This window comes from Euprymna scolopes, chromosome 3 (assembly GCF_053919585.1).
Source record: "Euprymna scolopes isolate OS-2025 chromosome 3, ASM5391958v1, whole genome shotgun sequence".
Taxonomy (NCBI): Eukaryota; Metazoa; Mollusca; class Cephalopoda; order Sepiida; family Sepiolidae; genus Euprymna; species Euprymna scolopes.
The window spans coordinates 29,214,817-29,239,767 of record NC_136484.1 but is presented as its reverse complement, the minus strand read 5'-3'; the positions used below and the strand labels follow the sequence as shown (position 1 = coordinate 29,239,767).

Here is a 24,951-nt window from a genome sequence, read left to right as displayed (position 1 = left end):
GTGTGCGTCTGTTTTACTCACATGCTGAGAGAAGAACGCAGTGTTGTCAGCAAAATATACCCATCTTGGACGCAATTTCATCAGAAATTTTTTTATAAAAATCAAGAATAATAAAGATCAAAGTATCATTCACTAGGGTACACTTGCATTAATTTAATGTTATTTGGGTGAAAATCGATTGAGGACAGTTTAGTCAACCTTGTTCAGTGAATTACAGACATTTGTTTTTCTTTCATCATTGTTAAGATATAACAACAAATGACAGTAATAGCCGATCTTTCTTGGTTTCAAATGGAGACGGTTATATATATACGTGGATGAATCGAAAGCGCTCGTGACAGCAACAATTGCAGAACTTTTAATGATATTTTTGATATAAAAAAGATTATACGGAAAATCGAATAATTAAAAAAAAGAATCATAACGCAAAATGTCTCTGTTGCATTTAATGATATTTGCTTGAATGAAAAAATGCTGCCTAAATATACCAATTTCATATATATATATATATATATATATATATATATACTGAATATATTTTTTACTGAAAAACATATTTAATCTGAAAAGGAAACACTAGATAAGTGGATAGTCCTTAATCCGCGGAGTTTCGAAGAAATACTTTCCTTCTCATCAGAGGGTAGGAATTAGCAAATATATATATATATATATATATATATACTTGTTTATTGTTATATAAACATGGTCACATCCCGCTGCTACAAACAGCCACTTGTTTCAATCAAACAACAGATATCATCAGGCAGCGACTTGACTATTCAAATGTTCAATGAATAATCATTGAACATTTGAATAGTCAAGTCGCTGCCTGATAATATCTGTTGTTTAATTGAAACAAGTGGCTGTTTGTAGCAGCGGGATGTGAGCATGTTTATATAACAATAAACAAGTATTATCAGCTCTTTTTATTGAGCACTATCTAACAACCTCGTTGAATTCATTAGTCCATTACTTTTGAATAAAAAACCCGAGTATATATATATATATATATATATATATATATATATATATATATATTACTTTTCTTAAGTAATGAGATCTGTAGGGACACTTAAGTTATCCACAAAAAGTATTTACTTTAATATTATTTGGTGTGTTCCATAATTTTATGGATACTTGTATAAAAGATAAGGGAAGATTTTATCAAAAATATTTGATACTCAGTGCCATCATGGACTACTAGATCTCTTTACGGTTAAATATAATTCAATGTTTAAATTTCAAGTTTTCAATATAATGTACATTAAAACTTTCGTCTGATTACAAAATTAATCTATTAATCTCATTATGTAAAAATGTATGTCGCAGTGTAAAAATCACCCCTCACTCCAGGGTTATCATTTGATGACGACATAAGTGGAATCACGTCTGCTTGTTTTGCAGTAGTAGTTCAAGTCAAGCTTGACCCGAGGGCCAACTTTTAGTGAAGGCTTTGTTGGTTTTACTATGGCTTGTTTGGCAGTTGAAATGAATTTCTGATTTATACGCTGTCAAGTGTTGACATAGACAATTGTCAGGTATTTATGATACGAATGGGAAATTCAAAAAGAATCAAGGTCGCTTATTATCTGAAGGTTTATAGATTTGCCAGTTTCCGCAGGGTTTCACCTTTATTTATAAATTCAAGGTGGACAGATTTAGAGATTAACTTTCATTGAAGCTAAGCCAAATGAAAACTTAGGAGATAAGTAGCAAACCAAATCTGCAGTTAAAGTAACTCATCTGTCATCTGCAGAAATTGAAAGGAAGAATCATTCTTTTAGAATTCATTCTTTGCTAAGATGGGTTCGATTTCTATTCTGCCAAACTGCCAGAAGACTAAAGGAAAATAAAGAAAATGTCTGAAGCAAAGGTTTAAAAGAACTAAAATATGTATAAAAAAATAGGTATCCAGAGGATTTCAATATTTAGGGAGTCAGTTCTAGTTTGTTTACAACTTAAGAGGCTCAACAAAAATGTAAAAAGGCAGACGACAATAAGCATGAAAAGAGTTAGGTTATGGTTAAAAACGATTTAGATCTTTGTATTTGTTAGGATCAACCTAAAAAAAGATAATCATTCCCTTGGGTTGACAAGGGAGTGATCGCCCTTGGATGTAGTAGTAGTAGTAGTTCGACTTTGACACTGAGGATTAAACACATACACTTCCCAACGAGAGATTTACATCATTGCACATCCAGTGGCTAAACTATTATACTCTCACTCATAAGTTGTTGAATAAATGTGTTAAAAAGTTCCCTTCATACCCATATCATTTTTATGTGATTATTTCAAAGATAACACACAACTTAAAACCTGTAAAAGTAATTGTTTAAAAAAAAAAAAAAAACAGATTAGATCTGAGGAGCAGTGTTTGTTGAAGATTTCATGAACCACAAAACATTTTTTAATAATATATTTGTACAAAAATTGAGATTGAAAAGGTTAAATTACAAAAACGGAATCTGGTGTAGGAATTGTAGTCAATACAAAAAAATTCTTCATGCAAACGTGACTCTTTTTAGCACTTTTTTCTGAAAGGGTTAGCTTAAAGGTATAACGTTTAATTGTATTAAAAGAAAATAGAAATAATAAGAAAGGGGAATCTAAGAAAGATAAGAAACAAGTGACAGAAAGGATAGGAAAAGAAGAAGCGAAAAAGGGAGAGAAATAAATATATAGAAAGGAAAAAAGAAAGGAAGAAGGAATAAAAATGATAAAAAAAAGTGGAAAAATAAAAGAAAAGGAAAAAAGGGAGTCATAGAATTAAGAGGATAAATAGAAGAAAGGGGTGAAAAATGGGAGATATAGAAGAGGAGGAAAAGAGAAAAAAGAGTGGAAGTAAAAGAGAGGTGGAAGGGAAGAACGGAAGGGCAGGGGAAATACAAGAAAAAGGAGGGATAGAAGGAATTAAAAGGGAAAATGAGAGAATAGACAAATCAAACAAAAATAAAGTTGAAAAAAAAAAAAAAAAAAAAAAAAGGTGGCTTCCAAATTGTAAACTGCTTTGATAATTTTCAGACTTCTTCGTCTATACTTAAGACTAATTCCATACTTACTGAAATATCCATTCCCTAAGAATACCACAACTAATCATCATACCTAATTAAATCCAAATTATAATCTTGTTTTCAATCATAACATTCTTGTGAAGAACAGTTCTTACCTGAGTCAAACTTCTACTTCTTGGGTCAAATACCCGAATTGTTTTGTCTTTGCAGGAAGTGGCCAAACTTGAACCATCTGTTTTCCAAGCTAAACATTGGACTTGGTCAGTATGATTGTCCAGAACTGAAAAAGCATCAAGATCACATCAATTATATTGAATCAGCAATCTCATGTTTTCTATTTTTGGTAATCTCTATCTTTAAATGTAAAAAAAAAAAAAATTTATTTTGGAAAAGTAATTACGTAATTAAAATTTATTAGAAAATAACATGAAATAGTATATATTTATCTTTGCCAAGTATTTTTTTTATTTCTCATAAAAAATGAGATGTGTAATTATTAGGTTAATCTTTATCCATTAATCCAAATAATGGTCATTGCTCAAAGAGTTAAAATTCTGACTTTCCATCGAATTCATACTTCAAAAGAATAATTTCAGAATTTTCTCATTCCATAATGGTGTGTTACAGAGAAAATATGAATATATACATATATAATTGATGCTGATTGAAAACGTCATAAACAAGAATTTTATAGAAAGAGACGATATCTATATATCTATAAAAGTGAAATTGTGCGTGTATATTTCCCTACTCTGTCAATTTTCAGTCTACAGACTCGAGATTTAACATAAGGGGTATTGAGATTTGGGAAAATCTTTTTAATCGATTTTCGGTCAGAAATTTGGCTGTCAAGGTCTCAAAGTTCAACGATTTGACCTTTGAAAACTCTACCAAACTCCGCCAATTTTGAGTCTAAACACTTGAAATTTTAGATGTAGGTTACCTGGACAGGAGTCAAACGTTTTCATATATATATATATATATATATATATATACACTAGCATAGGTGCCCGGCGTTGCCCGGGTGTTTGGAGGTGTGTGTTGAGCAAAAACAAAAAAAAAAAAAAAAGTGGTAGTAGGAAGGCAGGCTCGAACCCGTACCACGAAGGAGGAAAATACGTGAAAAAAAGTGACATCTTTGCTGTTACGACCACTGCCAAACTGGAAGTGACGTAGGTTTAAATTAAGGCTAGACAATCAAAAATATCGGCGAAAAAAGCAACTCCTCCCTGTAGAAAAGTGCCCAGTTGAGGGTGAAGAAATTAATGATTTTAGCCAATTTTTTGGTATTTGTCGTCTGAAGGGTCGAGCTTCAAAACAATATGGGTCTTGTGAAAATCCGTCGCCTCTGTCGAAAGTTTTAGGCAGACATGCAAACATACATACATACATTTATATATTGGTAGCTCAAATTTTCGATCCAAACCAATTAAAAAGCTTGCCCTATCTCTGAATACCCTTTATGTAAAATTTCAAATGTTTAGACCAGAAATTGTCTTTAGTAATTTGGTAGAGACCGCAGAGGTAAATTTTTTAAAAACTTTGACCCCTATTATGACCCCTTAACATTTATTGTTTTGAGCTCAAATCAAGTTATTAAGTTAGATCCATGTCCAAGGAACCTATATCTAAAATTTCAAGCGTTTAACCCAAAATTGGCAAAGGAATTTGGTAGAGTTCTCAAAGATCAAATCGTTGAACTTTGACCCCTTAACAGCCAAATTTCTGGCCGAAAACCGATTACAATGATTTTCCCAAATCTCACTACCCTGTATATCAAATTTCGAGTCTGTAGACTGAAAATTGACAGAGTTATTGCGTAGGGAAATGTACACAGACAGGCACTTTCACAGATATATAGATAGATATATATATGCACATCAAGTTATGAACAGTACATAGGGCCCGAGCAAAGCCGGGCTGAACTGCTAGTATTATTTATTATTGATTTTTTAAAACACTTGTTTTGCATAGATAGTCCATTAGGTTGAGAATAAACAAAGAAAACTACAAAGTAAAAAAATGAGTCGTACAGAATTTGAAAGGACAAAATGATGTGGGTTTTGTTATTGTTGTCATCATCATCATCATCGTCATGTTAATAAATGTGACTGTCGTTCCTTCATTTTGTGTCATGTCATCATTAATACATAGGTATTAAAATAGGTTATCAAAACAGCTACAACTGGTATCACATTCACAACTTTGCTATATATTTCTAAGGAATTTCTGTGTAAATTTATATTATTAATCATCAACAAGAAATGATGTTTATTATATTTTTATACTGCTGTCTCAATCTGTTTAATTTAAATACACTAAATCCTGGTTCACAGATGTTGCAATATTTTGGAGATATAATGGGTATGATCTTGCACAGTCAGGAGATTCTATTTATAAACGAAGCTGCTAGGAACTGACGAATCGAATTAATTCACCTTCTGCTACCAACCAATCAGAAACCAGAATTGCTCCATAAATATTAAACCTTTTCTGTAGTAATTTCGCATATGTTTTCTTGTTCGTCTCGACACGAGAAGGATCTTTTGCTCTGTGGATTCTAACTCGAGAACTGTCTACTGCAAACCAGTCACCTCCCAGGACTTGTGCAGAACAATGAACCATCGGAAACTAAACATGGCTTACACTTCTAGATAATAACTAGTAAAAAGCTGATAATCATTTGAAACTCATTTTAATAAATATATTGCCAGTTGTAATGATTTCTAAGTCTTTGCCTTTTTTAATATATTATAAATACTTTCATTGAAAAAGCTTAAATGTAAAGCAATGATGAAAAACTAACCAAGGAAAGTGGGCGCTTATGTCAACAGATACTTAAATTTAAGGGAGATAACCAGCATAGATATAGCAAAAATAAGCATATTTTGCAAGGTATAATTTTGGATGCTGAAATAATCAGTAGAACAATGAAAGAATGTTCAATGAAAAAAAAAAAAAAAAAATGATTACACGATTAATGATCTAACTGTACCTGAATGAGGTTTGTCCCGAATACTATACCTGCAAGCGCCGGGTGAAGTTAGCCCGGAAATTTGAACAAAAAGAAAACAAGTTAATCAACAAACTTAAAATATAACAATGTTAAATAACAAAATAAACTTATTAATTAACGTATTACACAAAACAAAAGTAAACAACCTGTTACAATGAAATGATGTTAATTAATCAACAACAAAAATTAAATAAATTTGTTAATTAATGGAAATAAAAAACTTTTTTGAAGGAGATTTTGAAGTATTTAACCCATCATTTTAATTTCTTTTAAATAAAAATAAAAAATTAAAAAATAAGAAATTTGTTTTTATTTATTTTAGGTTATCAGTCAGCGACAGGATGATTAAAACCTCTTTAAAAGGAGATTTTGAAGTAAATAAATCGTCAATAACAATCAAGGAGTTGTTCTCCAATCAGCCAATGAAAAATGCTTACCTTATTTAAGAGAAAAAAAAAAGGAACACTTTATCTTGGTCAGAATCTTTGAACTTTGTTATTTTTTATTTTTTCTGTTTATACATTTGTACATTTTAAGATTTTATGGCTAATTTTCATTATTTATTTTTGGATAAGAATTTTGACAATACAGGTACTCAAGTAGAGAAAGGATGATGCAAGTTTTTTTTATTATCATTAAATTCAATTTTTATGGTATATTTTGTTTATTAAATTGCTAGGTGAAATTATGGAATAGAAAAAACAAACTTTAATCATAGCCAGAAATTGACGGTTTAAATACTTTAAAACTTTTTCGAAGGAGATTTTTATCATCTTGACACTGATTACCTAAAATAAAGAAAAACAAATTGCTTATTTTTTATTTTCGTTTAAAAAAAATTAAAATGATGGTTTGAATACTTCGAAATTTCCTTCAAAAAGGTTTTTTATTTTCGCTAATTAACAAGTTTATTTAATTTTTGTTTTTGATTAATTACCATCGTTTTATTGTAAGAGGTTGTTTACTTTTTGTATTGTGTACATTAATTAATAAGTGTCCCAAATTATATCTTGCAAAATATGCTTATTTTTGGTATGTCTATGTTGGTTATCTCCCTTAGATTTAAGTATCCGTTGACATAAGCGCCAGAAAGTAAATAATAAATTATAAAGTTAAATTCCACAAATCAGTAATCTGCATTCAAATAAAAGAAATTACCGATTGCATTATTGCAAGCCAAAGTTAACTGAATGACTTATTTGTCCTTTACGAAAAATTACGAAAAAAAAAAAAAAAAAAAAAATGAAAATTTTAATGTTTAGAATGTCCTTACAATTTTATATTTGAATCATATTTAAAATAATCTATAATATATGTATGCAATCAAATTGTATACTATTTGTTAACGTTCCGATTTTTTATAGCAATGTTTGTTTTCTTTTTATGTAAAAAGAAAACATTTTGGAAAACAAGTCTTATTTGATTTTCGTGGTTATGGTTATCAAGATTGAGGAAAGTAAATTTAGTTTTTATAGATCTACAGAGAATGGAAAATTTTTACAGGTTCTTTTAATTTGCATTTAGTTTACTTACATAAGTAGACTGTATAAAAATTTAATTTCTTCTAGCAAATACTGAAATAGCCGACATTAAATTGAAGTCTACAAAGAAAGAAATCTCAATATAAAGTATACAAGTATTTTCAGTGTTTATATTGAGTCTCCATAGAAGAAATTCACAATTCTACAAATTGAGCACAAATAAAATCATTAAAAATAATGGGGAGATAATTACCAAGCAGTTTATAATTATTATTTTTTCTTTAACTATTGAAAAATGCTTTATGGAAAAAAGTTTAGGATAATTGCCGGAAGGACACATATTCCTTCTAGACTCCGCCTCAATCCACCTCTGGTATGTATTACAAAACATCTAAGAAATATTTATTATATTCCAGATACGAAACTAAATATATATAGGTATGAATCATTGAATATTTTAGCAGACTAGATGCAGGTTCTTAAGCATTGTTCAAGATTTGCTTGGTCAATTTTAAAGTTGAGTTAATTAGACCATATTCTGCCTATTGAAGCATATCTTGTGGGTGCAGGTTTAAATTCTGTTGAAAGACTGAAATTTTTACACAAAATTTTCAAAATATTTAATCGTTCAAGTAGAACAAAATCGTTATATATCTGAACACCTTTGTTTTATATGTCAATTGATCACTAACAGGCTTCGAAGCTACTCAACAGAATTACATCATATTTGGCATGAATCCTCCTTGATATGCGTGATGCATTATCAATGGAGTGAAAAATGTTGCTACAAATACTAGAAACAATAAACACATATGGCTCCAAAAATACAGTAAATTATTATGTTAATGTCTATGCTGTATCCCCATTTAAAAAAAAACTCAGTTTCACAAATTGAACTCAAGTAAAATTATGATTAAGTTAAAAAAATAAATAAAGTTGTGGCAGTAACCAAACATCCTTTGATTTTTCTTTTCACTGCTGGAAAATGTGCTTTTTTTTGTTTTTTTTTACTTAGGCATCACCACTTATCAAGGCCAAGAGGGCATTCGAGGATAAGGGTTAAAGAGTGTACAGTAGAAACTGGACAATATAGTAATCATTAATAATGGAAATTCGGTAAATTTGTTAACTTATATGGAACGGTTCATCAAAAACTTGTTTACATTAGACTTGAAGACAACCATACTGTAGTCAGTTGGAAAGCAGGAAAACGGAAGATAATTCCACAGGCATGCAGTTTATAGTGTTATAGAAAAAAATGAAAGAATTTCCAGGGCAGCAAATCTTTTTAGATCCTCTCTAACCACTTAAGGTACATTTAAGAAAACGTTACATTTTCAGCAATTAAGTATTTTTGTCGCCTAGAATTCTGAGAATCACACAATCTACAAAATGTATTGAACGTAAACTTACTGAGCTTTTCTTTGCCCATGGCCACATCGTATATTTTGACAACATTAGAGGAAGATACTGCAAGTACTCCCTCTGCTGTGGGATGCCAGAGGACATTTTCTATTTTTCTTTCCTCTGCACAGATTAGTTGTGACTGCAGATTTAAGGAATTCTTAAGGTTGTTTGAACTGCTGGGGAGTTGCCATAATTTTACCTGCAATGAAATACAAACACATTTTAAACATTGACATCGATTAAAATTCACTTTTGAAACAAAAGGGAGATAAATATAAATATTTAAGGTTTATTTTTGTTTTTATACTGGCCATCATGCCAAAGTTGAATTCTTGTATATGGCTAAAATGTACTAGAGAGCTCATCTGTGTACTTTTGCTCTTAGCCTTGAACATTACAGTATTTTTATAACGTTGTCATGTTCTAGTTTCTGTATATTCTTTATCTTATGATATTTATTTATATTGTCCTTTTTACAATGTTGCTGTTATTATTTCAGTCTTTTTTCATTTCTTTGTCATGTACTTATTAGGTTGGTGCAAAAATAATGTTTTTTGACATGAAGTTAACCGTCAAAAAACAACATTATTTTTGCACCAACCTACTATTTATTTATATGATCCCCTTTGTTGCAATATTTTTGATTCATAAGGGCGGAGAGGTATGCTTCCTTAAAGATGGAGGATTCTATTTATAAACGCTGCTATTCACGTTCTGCTATCAACCAATCAGAAACCAGAATTGCTCCATAAAAATTAAACCTTTTAGCATCCCAGCACATAATTTTTTTGTGTCAACACGAGAAGGATCTTTTGTTTTTTGGCTGCAAAATTATAAAGTCCAGAAACTGTACAGAACAGCTGCCCACTGAGAATTCTTCATTTCCAGGACTTGTATAGACTAACTACCTATCAGAAACTCTTCTGAAATTAAACATCGCTTACAATTCAAGACCCTTACTCTCACCTTACCCTGCAGCTAATACTACTACTACTCCCTCTATTTCTCCTTCTTATCATTTCTCATCCCATTTGCCCATCTTTCCACCAGCTAAAATTCAACTAAATATGTGCAATATATCCCTGTATATCCCTTATCTTAACCTTGACACCTATGTCACCATTTTTTATAATGTTCTGTTATTTTTAAGTTGAATTTTTTTTTAAAGTTATTTATTTACATCATCCTTTTATTCTCCTTCTTTTCTTATTCTGCTGCTCTTCCTATCTATTCCCATCCACTGTCTCATTCAGCCTTCCTCCCACCATCTAAAACATTCAATGTGAAAGCAAGCAAATCATAGTTTTGGTGCCCCCTCAATGTAAATATCCCAGACTAACATCTCAGTGACAATATGCCTTGTTTGGGGTGAATATAAGTAAAATAATACAAAGAATGGAGCATTGATAAAAATGGTCAAGGTGATGCTGGTTCATAACTTAAGACTGGGATCCACACAAGATGGTCGTCAGCACAACTACCTTGCATACAGTTTTCTTAGTAAATCATTTTAAGTCGGTATTTTCCCACACCCATTTGTGTAATATGGCAATAGAACAACAGGGTGTTTTTTGAGGCAGTGAAAAACTATTTTCTTTAGTTGCTAATTTGGCAACTATCGATTATTTGGAGTTCAGCTTGGTTTGGTAATTCATCATAAAGAGACTGACATGCGAACAGTATTTACGTACAATTTGCAAATGATACAATCAATTTACTAAGAGAAACATTTGATGAACAAATAATTTCACAAAATGGACCTGTGAACTACCCACTTAGTATGTGTGATTTAACGCCATTAGATTAATTTCTTGGGGGATATGAATAGTCCCATGTCTACACTGATAAACCAGACACAATAGACCACTTGGAAGACAATATTCGATGCATTATTGCCGAAATACAGCCTAATTTAAAGTATATAGTTTGTGAAAATTGGACCTCAAGATTACGCTATAATGTCACAATTGTATTTAAATGATAAATGCCAAAAATTAATCTTTGGAATAAACCACATATTTGTATAATAAAAATGATTTTTTTGTGATTTAATTTAAAGTCCGCCACAGCTTAAAAAAAAAAAAAAAATCCTGCACTTGCTTTCGTCAAATCGTGCAATAAATAGAAGACAATTTAAAATTTACATGGATAAAATGATTTTTAATTGTTGGTTGGTTGTTTTTGTTTTACGGCATATCAACCCTTTTCAGGTTATTTAATGCCGAATCCAAAGATTTTGAAGAAAATTTTTTTAATAGAATATATTTGTTGTTTTCAAGTCGGTTTCCATTTAACCCATAGTTGGGACCCTAACAGGTACTACCACTCCAGGTCAGAGTGGACCAGGGAGCAATGGCAATTAAAGGGTGGCTCCACACTCCCCAAAGCCCGCAAGCTGGGTCCTCACCACTGGATATAGTTTAAGGTCATATCCAGGACCATGATTTTTAAAACACAATATTAAAAAATTAAATTTTGGCGTAGAAAATACTTTTTCTATTTTTGTTACGGGGTTAAATGGTAATAAACGAAAGGAACACAGGATTTTTAGGAAACGAGCACGTATTCACATAGATTGCAGGCAAAGTGAGTTGAACAATACCATTCCTCAATGGTGGGGCGTGTGCACCCGACCTGCTTGGTCACATGCCAATCTCTGACTGCCGAGCACCGGTCTCGATGCCGGAAGTGACGTCACCAGAAGAAGTGACGTCATGAGATAGTCCATAAATCCCATGAAGGGAGGGGGCGTCTCAATTTCATAGATTTTACTCTTTCGTTCATGTATGTAAAATGTAAATCATGTAAAATGTATATTTCAAGTTTCACTATATAGGTATTGACCAGATAGCGCATTGACATAAGAAAGTACTTTCTATTGGTTCCAATTTCTTTGTTATATAATTTAAGTTGATTGAACTCATTGAATTTCCAAAATTGGCACAAATTTCAATAATTTTTCACCAAATTAATTTGAATCTCTAAAGAATATCTTCTTATAATAATCAATAGTCCATGTTTGTATCCATTATATCGCAAGCTCCTTTATGCATTATTAACAAGCAACGTTCATCATATATACTAGCAAAAATATGCCCCCCCCTCTCTGCTCACATAATTTTGATACTATAGATGATGAAAAAAAATATACTACATTATCCCCACAATCGAGGAGGTAATGTACAAATGGCAAAACTCTTTGAATTCTTAATATTGCCGCTAATTTCAATCAACTTTCATCAAATTAATTTGAACTTCTAAAAAAAAAAAAAAATCTTCTAATAATATTATCAACAAGCAAGTAGATGGTGGTTAGAAATTATTTGAAGGTTACTCTCTGATTTGTACAGTAAAGGCCTGGATTTGCTTTGAGAAAAATCATCTTTTGGATAAAGGGTGGTGACAAACCAACAAAGAGATACTTTTTCAGTTTCCGGTATGGGTTTCTAAAAACGGTTGTTCTGGAAGATGTTCCTTTGGTTAAGTAAGTTTGTTTAGTAAGTAGAGGTGAGGCAATTTTCCTCCTGTATATGAGAGTTCCTTTATTCCTTCACTTGAAAGTTCTTTTTTATTTGAGACTAGCCTGGGTGCCTAGGTTGCTCCCCGGGTGTTTGGAGGTGTGTGTTGAGCCAAAAAAAAAAAAAAAGTGGTAGTAGGCAGGCAGGCTCAAACCTGTACCGTGAATGAGGAAAAGAACGTGAAAAAAAAAGTGACGTCTTTGCTGTTGCGCCCATCGCCAAACTTTTGTTAACTTGCTTCGATAATTCAGCTCTCACTTAGAACCATTAAAAATCAATGGAAAGAAGAAAATGCTATGAAAAAGAAAGTGTTTATCAATAAAATTCGTTTGGCAAGTTAAAAGGCAATTCTCCAAATCATCTAAAACAAAACACGTTTCAAATAAGCCAGAGACAATTTTGAATGATGGGAAGGAAGGTTATAGACGTCTTCTAGAGGCAACTGATACAACTTAAGACTAATCGGAAAATAATAAATCATAATAAATGAAATTCACTCAATGTGTCTATTATTTGTTGTTTATCTACTGGAAACTTTTGAGGAAAAAAATATTAATAAAGAAAATCAGTGGAGATTATTGTTTTTCCTTCTCTTCTTCCTCTCTTTTTCAACCCTCTTTCTTTCTTCTACATTCCATTATTCAGTTTCTTTTCTTTTTTTCTAGTTTATTCATCTTTTTCCATCTTTCTCACCATTTTACCCTTTCTCCCCCCCCCCCGTCCCCGTCCGGCCATTCTTTCTGGTATCATAATCGATTGCACAGAATATTGCGTTTGCTTTTCATATCTAAATTCAATTTAATGGAATCTCCAGGGTTTTTCCTTCCCACACTTGAGTTAACCATTTCTGTTAAGGTCATATTGAGTTGGCAGGGTTCTATATAAGATATCTGAAAACGCAAAGAAAAGGAAGCAACCATATTTGATGTTTTTTTTTCCTTTCATCTTTACAGCAATACACACATTTTAATGTTGTTTTTTTTTTTAATAAATTACATCAACTGAAAATATCAGCCATACAATGAGTTTTATAGAGACTAGCTAAACACACTAGAAATGCCACAAAAAATATTGTATTCACTGCTTTTGGTGATAAGGTCCTAATTTAGGAAGCTTTGAGAAGAGTAGAGTAACCACTTAGTTGCCATTACTCTCACGTTCATTCTGACTCAGAATGGAAGCATCTATCATGACACCATTTTTTTTTTCTAGTGTTGAGACGATTAATAGGAATTGTGAATTGGAAAAATAACTTTTGGGGGGTATAGGAATCGGAAAGTTTTGTGCACATTTTCCGATGCCAAAAAACGATTCTTTTAATTGTTTCTTTGTTTTATCTTGGTTTCAAATGTATTTTTCCATTACTCTTACTAATGATACGCTAACAAATATTTATGTATTTTGAACTACTAGTAAAATTAAAACCTATAGATTCTTCCCCTACCCACAACTGTATTTTTTTCATTTCCGAAAACATAAGCACATATTACATGCATATTTACAGTAATCCGACCCCCCAACCCCATACTCACAAAAAAGAAAACAAATCTATAGCTAAATATTTAAAGATTTTAAGGGAATCGGAATCTGTAATTGTATTAGAATCTGGAAAAATACTGGAATCGTCCCATCACTACTTTCTACTACTTTTTCATGAATATCCTTCTACTATCAGAACATACCTTCTTGATTCCTTTTTCCTCCCACCTACTTGTACACATCTACCAGTGAAATGCAAAAATGTACAATTACAAAACAAATCAATATAAAAATCTGATGACCCCCCCTCCCCACGTACCAATTTTTCAATTTTGATCCCTTAGATGCCTTTTTTTTCCAGATGAAAACTGATCAAAAAGTTTTCCACATGTCTGAATACCGTATATATCAAATTTCAAGTCTACAGATACAAAATTCGTTGAGTATATAGGTTGAGAAGTGTCATCACACACACACATTCTCACTTTTCTAGATATATATAGATTAGCATGCTACTTGAGACAATCTAATTAAACCAATGGTTGATATTGGTGTTCAGTAACAGAGGTTAGTTATAAAGACGCTGATTATTTAAATGTCACCAACTGATTAAAATTGATCACATTTCTTTTTTTAATGAAACATCATTTTGAAGTTGATCTTATTATAAACCAAAGAAGTCAAAAATGTGTAGCAACAAGTATAGCTTTATAACTCTGATATTTGTATTGTTTAAAAAATAGATTGAATCTGAAGAGTAGTGTTTGTTCAAGATTCCATGAACCACAAAACATTTTTGAACAAATTATTTCTACAAAGTTGAGATTGAAAAGGTTAAATTACAAAAATGGAATCTGATGTATGAATTGTAGTCAACACAAAAGATTCTTCCTGCAAACGTGATATCTGTGACTCTTTTTAGTATCTTTGTGAAAGGGTTAGCTTACAGAGTATAAAGTTTAATTATATTAAAAGAAAATAGAGATAATAAGAAAGGGGAATCTAAGAAAGAGATCAGAAACAAATGGCAGAAATAATAAGAAGCGAAAAAGAGAGGAATAAATTATATAGATAGGAAAAAGAAAAGAGGAAGGAATGAAGTCATGAGAAAGAAATAGAAGAAAAGGAAAAAAAGAATCAATGGAGAAGATAAATAGAAGAAAGAGTGAGGAAAATGAGAGATACAGAAAAGGAGGAAAATAGAAGAAAGAGAGGAAACGGGAGAGTATGAGAGAGGGAAATAGCAAGCACAAATATAAGAAAGGGAAGGGATAGAAAAAATTGAAAGGGAAAATGGGAGCAATAGAAAAGAGAAGAAAAGAGTGAGAAATCGAAGAGAGAGGGCGAAAGAGGAGATATAGAAGAAAGAAAAGAGTAGAAAGTGAAAAGGAATAAAAAAAGTGAGGAGGTTAAAAGAAAGAAAAAAGGGGAATGAGATGAAAGACGAAGAGGAAGCAGAAAAAAAAACAAATAAGGGATGAGGTAGCTAGAAAAGAGAAACAGAATAGATGAAAAAGAGGAAATTTGAAAAGGAAAATAGATGAGAAAATGGAAGATAAGTAAAAGGTAGAGAAAATAGAATTTCAAAAAACAATAAATAAAAAAATGAGAAATGAAAGAGAAAGAGGAGATAAAGAAAGAAGGCAGTAGGGATGAAAAGGAAGGGATATTAGTATTAGCATAATTTCATTTAGGATATTTTTTGGCCCTCATTCAAAAAAGATTTTCCTCTGACTTCTAGACAACGAATCAAAAAGTTCAGATCAGAGATGTCTCGTCCGCTCCTCGTTTGTTCAAATCATTGTTCTCTCTTTATCTATGTAGTGGCATATAAATAGATTTCAAAAAAAAAAAGAAAAAAAAAGAAAGTCTGCTTTGATCAAGCCTGAAAAGATGTTATCAAGTATATTTTGGCTGAAAAATGATTCTCTTTATCTTCCAGATGTTGAACAGAAACTTATAATTTGCAGAAAATGTCTTCATAATCCCCAGTACTCACTCCCCCATGCATGCACTCAATTTTATCTGTAAAAATCTTATACAATGTCCTCACATTAAAATATATTTCTAATGTAGGTATTAATTATCATTTTCTTCCAGCTAGTGATGAGGAATCCTACAGGATGCTAGACATTCACCCACTGAGAGATTTTTTAAGATTCTAACCATTTATTTAAATGCCATTGTTTTTTATCTCTCTTGCACTTGGTTCACTTTAGTATATTCGCCAAGTAGTTTTTGAAATTCTTTTTTTGTGAGTCCGGTTGCTCTTATAATTATTGGAGTGATGGAGGTCTTCCCAAGATTCCAGTTTCTTTTAATGGCGTACATAAGACCTTGATATTTTGTCATATTTCCCCCACGGCGCTGTTTAACCCAGCATCAATGGAGACACTACCTTCTACTAAGGTTGCTTCTTTCTCCTTCTGGTTTCATATCACTATATCAGACTTTATAGCTCCGTTTTCTAGGTTTGTAACTGTAGGAATTGCATAGTCATAATGGGTGGTGTATGACTTATTTCCAACTGTTCTTTCTGGTAGACATAAGTAAAACAGGCAATGCGTTCTGAAATAAGTTGGAACTAAATGATATAACTGTTCAATTACATGTTCAATTTCTAGTTCAGTTCATTAAAACTTAAAAAGCGTATTACTATGCATAGACACAGTACACTAATAGATGCTTGATCATCGTAAAATTTTTCTGAATTTTTGGTCATTGTCAGTATCACAACTGAAAGGCTGCAACGTGAGAATTGTTTTTGAAACAAAATATACTCCAATGCATAATCATTCATTCATGTGAGCTCTTTCATCTCATCCCATTTCTGTCAATGACCTTAGGGGCACTCCTCACTACCAGTATCCAGTTGTTTTCTTCAACTTTTAATTCTTCATCAGTATCATGTTTACAAGTGTTTTGAGACCATTCTTTGTTTTCTTTGCAATTTCCGATCAAAGTTGCCGTTAGATGTTGGTTTCTTGAGAGTTAACGATATGAACCTAACAACTGGATGTGTCAATTTGAATCCAGTTTGTTCTGCAGAAAAACTTTCAAATCAAGCTTAGCTTGTGGTTAATCTTCTGAAAACGAAGTAATTTTTTTTCTTAAGAGTGTGTCAGATCTAACTATTCGTCTTCCTCAAGATTTGCTTTATAATATTATCTTGCCTTGTTCTTATTTACGATTTTATCCACCATCATATGTAACTGTTGATATATAATAATCAAAATGTGTTGAGCTCATCGAAATTGGCGCTTATTTTGAAACCATACATGCCTAACAAACCCTGAAAAAGTGCGCCATTTGCCCAACAAATCCAGAAAAGTCTTTCCAGTTTCTTAATAAACCCAGAGAAGTAGAGTAACCTCGTAGTTACTTTCATGTCCTTTCTAACCTAGAGTGGTAATACACTTCTTAATAAACCCAGAAAAGTTGTGCCATTTTCCTAATTAAACCCAGAGAAGTATGTAAAATGGACGTGGAGGAGAGACACAAGGTCAAGTGTGGGTTTTGATGAAAGTGTTTCTATGGAATGAACTGGATTCAAACTTGACACACCCATGTTTTCAGTTTGTGTCCTTAACCATTTATCCACAATAACTACTGTACTAGTTATACTATTTGTATTTCTTGATACTTGGTAGAGACATAAATGTACTAAACTTACCGTGCAGTCATGTGATCCTGTGACTAAAAGATTGTCATCAAATGGAGAGAAGTCAAAATCAGAAACAAAATCTGCCAAAAAAATAAAAGAGAATTTATGATTAAAATCTTTGAAAACTCAAACACAAAGTTATCTTGTCAGATTGATCTAAATAGCATTTAAGCTGACATATCAAACTTTGATTCAAACGAGTAGCAACATTATTTAATAAAATAAAAATTCTAATAATTTAAAACAATACCTAAGACTTATCATAACTAAATCCCACATTCCAGAAATTAACATATATGTGAATCAGCTCTACTGCATGAGTGACGCTTAAATCCAACTTCTGGCAACCGACACAAACAAAATGTAAGCCCTATTTGAGAGCTGTTTATACTACATTTTTTCCCCCTGACAAAGAGATATATTCTTGAAAATTTGGGAAAATTTACACACCTACCATCTCGTATGACACCATATTAGTAAATTAAAATTATTGAAATTCCTTCGATATTGTCATTATTCTTTTACTACACAAACTGTTCCTACACGAACTACATTGTTATAGCCATCAAATACAGCCCTTTTCACACTACATAATGCTTCAAGCAAGCTACAAAATCCTCCTCTAGCCAACTTTATTTGTCCTTGTTGTACCATGTTATTGATACTAATGTTCCAAAATTCATCATGATCTGTTAATTAGTTTAGTAATGAGTCAAGTAAATTTAAATATATAAACATGCACGCATGCCTAACTTTATATAAATAGGATATATAGAGTAATAGATATATTTTAAACAATTCTTGACCATTTCCTGTAGACAATATTTGCTATCCAGCACAATTATTGAACTTGTTAATTGCAGGTAATAAAAATTAATTAACCTGTCTCACTTGTTACTTGAAAAGGATTCACACCATAGAAGTCAATACAAGCTCAAGGTATAAGTCCACAGAAGAGACGTTGCGAGCCTGTCTCTGCTTTATCATTATTTTCATGACAAGTGCTCGTCTGAGCTCCAATCTATGGCCCCCCCTAATCTGACTTTCATGAAAAACACTCGTCTATCTGAAACCACTATCAATAATTTCCCCCACTCTATCTGTGCCTAAAACTAAATGTAGATTCCATGAATAAAGCATATTTCTTAGAACTGCACACCTGTGGAACTCTGTTCCATTTTCCTGCTTTCCAACTGGTTATAATATGGTCGTCTTTTAAGTCCTACATGAACAAGTTCTGATGAGCCATCCCCTTAAATAATCCAATTTATCAATTTTCCTCTACTAACTATAACAACATATTCACCACTGACTATTGCACACTCATTAACCCTTATCCTCGAGTGGCATCCAGGCCTTGATAATTGATGACTCGTTTGTAAACAAAAAAAAAAAAGAAAATGATATTTCTCTCTCAAGGCAGGACTTTTAATTAGTGAAATTTATGCTAAACTACTTGAATATGATACAGCATGTGCACATTGGCACATTGGCAAAAGTTAAGCAAGGTTAAGTCTGGTCAGTACTAAAATGGGTGACCACCTGGTAATACCAGGTGCTGTATGTGCTCTGAAGTCTGGAAAGAAATGGGCACGGCTAGGCTATTCTTGTCCAAGACATACTGCATGAAATAATGAAGTGCTCCCACAACCTTGGAGAATTAAGAGATTCGTCATCATCATTATCCCCTTGAACATGAAAACGCTTTCAGTCAATTGAAGAATAGCTATCAAACCAAATTTTTAACATTATTTCGCAAAATTCAAAGCATACATTAATTAAATGGAATTTATTTCATGAGAAAAAGGGAACCAACATATTGTTTGAAAAATTTACTTTTTTTAAGTGGTATACTTGATACGAATATTCTCGTGGTGATCTCATAACAGTAGTCTTTATACTTTTTTTTTTTTTTTTTTACACGGTGGTCACCACTTATCAAGGCCCGGAAGCCACTCAGGGATAAGGGTTATTGCAAGTACAGTACGTTAGTGTGGAGAGTTGATGAAGTGTTTACTTAAGGGGGCGGTTCATTAGGAATTTGTTAACGTTGGACTTGAAGACATCAAAGTTGTTGTTAGGTGGGAAGCAGGCAGACGGAACAGATATGGATCTCATTAACAAATAAATATGTATATTTATCATTATGCTAAAGCTGAGTTAACATTTGTTTTACTAAGACTTTCTGTTCCCATATATTCTAATTATACAAAATACAGGCTAAAATATTTCTTGGTTTTTGGGTTGTGTTTTGAAAAAAAGAAAGAAAAGCAACTTTTATTGTTCTAATTAACTGTAGTTTGCAATTAACTCATCAAGTGGTCCATCTCTTGCTAAGCGGTTATCACTGATTTTCTATCACTGTATCTTGTTCACCCCCTCCCTCACACACTTATTTTATATTCTTTCTCTATCAGCTGTTAAAGGTAACAGAATAAAAAAAAGGTTAGAATAGTCCATTATAATGAAAAAGGAAATATCACCACAGTAAAGTAAGACGATTTAACTTGCACCTGGAGAGGGGTGTGCAAAAAGAGACTAATTTTAGATTTTATCTTTTTACTTTTGCTCATATAACTGGTTGTGAAAACTCACTTTTTCTTAATTCAAATAATGTAAGCTTAACTGAATGGGTGACTCAACGGGTCACATTTTGTTTCTAATATATAAATATAAATGGAGTAGATTTAAAAAAAAAAAAATTAAATTAAAAAGCCACACTCTTTATCCGTGCCTACACCTAAACGTAGATTCCATGAACAGGGTTTCTTTCTTAGAACTGCTCGCCTGTGGAACTCTATTCCATTTGTCTGCTTTCCAGCTGACTACAATCTGATTGTCTTCAAGTCCAATGTGAACAAGTTCTTATTGAACCGTCGCCTTAAGTAATCCAAGTTACAAAATTCCCACTAATGCCTGCTACGCTAAAATCACAATTACTAATGTATACCTATTAACCCTTATCCTCGAGTGGCCTCTGGGCCTTGATAAGCGGTGCCCCCATGTAAAAAAAAATTTTTTTAATTAAAAATGTCAAATATAATCAAGCTCTAAAAATAAACATTCAACGATATCTATTCATAGTTACATTTCAGAAAACCAAAATTATATTTGAGTAAATTTTGAAATCGTTAAAGAATAATTTAATTTCAAGATAGAATAAAAATAAATAAATAAAACAATTTTTTTTTTTTTAAATGTTCGTCTATTAACTAGATATAATCAGGCAGGAGTTCCGGACAAAAATTGGATGTAAATAAATGATATTGAAAAAAAAAATTGCTAATTTTATACCTAATGTATCTCTTTGTGTTGTGAAGTTTTTGCTTTAATATCTTTCTTTCAATTGATTATTGAAAATGAATTGTAAAAAAGTTTCATGAACTGATAAAATTGTGATAAAACGATTCCCAGAAAGTGTTTCTGCTTATGAATAAAATGTATATTATGTATATATGATAGGTGTTCTTATCTTGAGTGTTATTCTCCAAGTTCATATCAGCCATGACTGGATAGAAGTTTTAAGCAATTTGCAGTTGTATTCGTAGTATCTCCCACACCGAGGATTGAATCTTCAAGCTCAGAGATGAGTGTCATATTGAACTGAATTTTTACTTAATACTTTATCCATTACGCCATGTGTACAATTATACAGGATAGCCCACTTAAAAGTAGCCCAGAAAATGTAATAGCGAGGAGGAACATTCTTTTATTGTTTAAATTACATGTAGTGCTATAAAAGATGCTGGAAGTGCTCACATTGACAGCTATGCATTTCTGGGCACGTTTAACAATGTTTGCAGTAATGTTCTCCTTTAGTTGGTCTAGATTGTGAGGATTATTTGTATAAACTTTTTGTTTTTAAAGTCCCTCAAAGATAAAAATCACATGACGACAAGTCCGATGAACATGGTGGCTATAACCCTTTGCTTATTGTTCTCTCTTCTGTAAACATGTCACGAACTCGTGTGAGTGATTTGTGAGACGTGTGGCATGTAGCGCCATCTTGTTGGAAAAAGAACTGCATTTTGTCTTGTGGTGTCAGTTGGTCGTTAAGAGAAAGATTAGATAGATTGGGCTACTTTTAAGTGGACCACCCTGTAGTATGAATTTGGGGAGCTTTAAGCCTATTCTTGTTTTTAGATGTACAATCTTACTAGAGATCACTACTTATCATTACCTATATATATATATATATATATATATATATATATATATATATATATATATATGTATACGGTCGGGTTTCAATCCTGGCTTGAGGTAGTTGCCTGTCTAGCCGCACTGATGAGCTGTGAAACAGCGAAACAGTACTGTATGTGGATGACTATAATGCTCCTCACCTTGAGTTGAGCATATTGAGAAGTGAAAAACGAATTACCATTAGCATATAAGCGACGCTCTTTGTGTAAACAAATCGAGCGGAGGTATTTCGGACGATGTCAAAACATCGTTAAACTCACTACTCGTTCAAGCAGCCGCCAATAGCGTAATGGTTAGGAGCCTTGACTGCCGTACAAACGGTCGGGTTTCAATCCTGGCTTGAGGTAGTTGCCTGTCTAGCCGCACTGATGAGCTGTGAAACAGCGAAACAGTACTGTATGTGGATGACTATATATATATATATATATATATATATATATATATATATATATATAGAGAGAGAGAGAGAGAGAGAGAGAGAGAAAATAAAAAGGAAACAAACTGTATTATGTGTTCACATATATATAATTTGAGGTTGCTAAGCGTTGTTGCCTGAAAAGGTCTCTAGTTACTGAAAATTAAAAGACCGAAACATGTTCATGACTGTGTAGCAACAAATTACTGCTTACGTAAAGACAAATTGAAAATATATATATATATATATATATATATATATATATATATAGAGAGAGAGAGAGAGAGAGAGTAAGAGAGAGTTTGACAAGATATTCCTGAAGAAGGTCAAAGATTACAACAACCGAAAGTGAGAATGACATTAAAGATGAGAACAGTAATTCAAATAATTAATCCTCATCTCAAAAATGTCAGAAACATAATGAATATAAGTAGTTGTCATGACGACTGATTTGTGAACAAGAAAGAGTAAATGGAACATCGACCTACTTTGTGTTTCAAAAGTACAAAAATGAGATAATGGCATTTTGACCAAATTGTTCAAGGTCACTTAGAGTGTTAATGTCCAATTCAGAAGCAAAAATTCCATTCTCCATTAATCCTATTTCCTTGGGATGAAACAACTTCAACTCCAATTTCATTGTCCATTATGGTTCATTGAATCAAAACAAAGTAGACAAAAATCACAAGTTTTTAAAAAAATAAAAAATAGAAGCCATTCAGACACTCATTTGGTAGACAAGATTTCTAGTTGATTATGTGATCAGTCTTGATACTATGCATTGAAATACAATGATGTTTAATTGTGGGCAGATTCAATCTTGCCAGCCTCTGGGTTCATTAAATTTATAGAGTTTGGAGTTTAAAGTTTTAAGAAATTAAATCTTTGTGTTGGCATTTATTGTTATAAGCATTACAGTTTATTTGGAGAAATATGATACAAGGATCGGAAAGTGGGATTGAAAAGTCAGCAACCCTGAGGAGGAGCACTCTGACCTTCAAAAGATGCATGGCAGCCCTGTTAGCATTCCCCGGTAGAGGCGTCTCAGGCGATTAGCAATAAACTAGCTCCTTCTCAAAGAGAGAATGCAAAGCTTGGGAGGGAAGACCTCCTAGAACTCCACGGGATCAGCAATACGCCACAATCAAAAAGGAATCCGCCTTTCCAGAATTGGCATAGACTCTGCTGATTTTGGTGTTGAGGGATGGCAATTTCTTATTTGAAGTTTGTCTTATGTTAGTGATGCTTGAAAATGGAGGAATATATTTTCAGAGAACTGTATAAAATATAGTTATTTGCAGAACAATAATTTGTGTAATTAAAAGAAAACAAGGAATTATTAGTTTATTTGTTATTAGCCTTGGTGCCCGGCGTTGTCCGGGTGTTTGGAGGTGTGTTGAGCAAAAATTTTTAAAAAAGTGGTAGTAGGCAGGCTCAAACCCGTACCGTGAACGAGGAAAAGAACATGAAAAAAACAAAACGTGACGTCTTTGCTATTGCGCCCATCACCAAACCGGAAGTGACATAGGTTTAAACTAAGGCTAGACAATTGAAAAAAGGGGATGACTTTCAAACTTATCAGCGAAAAAAGTGACCCCTTGCCCAATTGAGGGTGAAGGAATTAATGTTTTTGGCCAATTTTTCGATATTTGTCGTCCGAAGGGTCAAGCTTCAGAATGATACCGATTTTGTGAAAATCCGTCGCCTCTGTCGAAAGTTTTAGGCAGATATACAAACATACATACATACATTTAAACAGACAGGTGAGATTTATATTATAGATTAGAGTATCCTCATTTAGTTTAATAACCGAATATATATATGGCACATCATAAACTATTTAAGACAATTATCAAAACAATCAAAATCCATTAACAACTAAAAGCAATTCCTTTCATTACACTGCATTCCTCAGCTACCAAAGTGTAAGGAGCTGCTAGAAGCACTTTATCCTGTCTTGACAAAGTTCAAAATAGACTTCCTAGCTTAATGGGGAATGCCTTTTTCTCTTCCCTGCAAACTCTTTCCCACAGAAGAGACGTTGCAAGCCTGACGTTGGTCTATTGTTATTTTCATGGCAAGTTCTTGTCTGAGCTCCAATCTATGGTCTCCTCTTGCTAAACTTGCCAAAAAAACACCCGTCTATCTGCAATCACTATCAATAATTTCCTTCACTCTTTATCTGTGCGTAAACCTAAACGTAGATTCCATGAAAAAAGCGTTTTCTTAGAACTGCACACCTGTCGAACTCTCTTCTGTTTCCCTGCTTTCCAGCTATCTACAATATGGTTGTCTTTAAGCTCCAACGTAAACAAGTTCTTGATAAAACGTCCCCTTAAGTAATCCAATTTACCAAATTTCCACTACTAACGATTACTATGATATTGTCCCATTGACTACTGTACACTCATTAACCCTTATCCTCGAGTTGCCTCCGGGCCTTGATAATGTGGTGACTCCTTTGTAAAAAAAAAAAAAAATGTATGTAGTTTATTTGTAAAAACATTTTTGTGAAGAGCAAGTTTAGGTATTGCTAATGTATCATGGAAATTATAAATAGATACCATGTGTGCAACATTCCGCGACTGAGCCAGTTTATAGTAGTGTTAAAGGGATCTTATTTAGTCTGTTATTTTGAATGTTTGGTGAAGGTTAGTTTTAGAGTGAAGTATCCTTATGCTAGATTGTTCTGACAAACCTTTATACAGAGAGACCAAAGACACTTGCGGATCGTAGTAGGTAATTTAAACTCTGTTT

The 24,951-nt window shown here is 32.5% G+C and overlaps 1 protein-coding gene across 3 annotated transcripts in view; it reads right to left on the bottom strand.

The window, feature by feature from the left end:
• The window catches only part of LOC145254440 (coronin-7-like), a 398,384-nt gene that overhangs the window by 94,494 nt on the left and 278,939 nt on the right, over nt 1-24,951 (bottom strand). For all 3 annotated transcript variants that reach the window (XR_013863766.1, XM_080113025.1, XM_080113026.1), the window contains 3 exons: nt 17,586-17,656; nt 8,922-9,114; nt 3,167-3,291 (listed from right to left, as the gene is read on the bottom strand). Coding sequence is in view for 2 of the 3 variants with exons in the window: in XM_080113025.1 (XP_079969151.1) it covers nt 3,167-3,291; nt 8,922-9,114; nt 17,586-17,656 (389 nt within the window). In the remaining variant the exon portion in view is untranslated. The remainder of the gene's footprint in view (nt 1-3,166; nt 3,292-8,921; nt 9,115-17,585; nt 17,657-24,951) is intronic.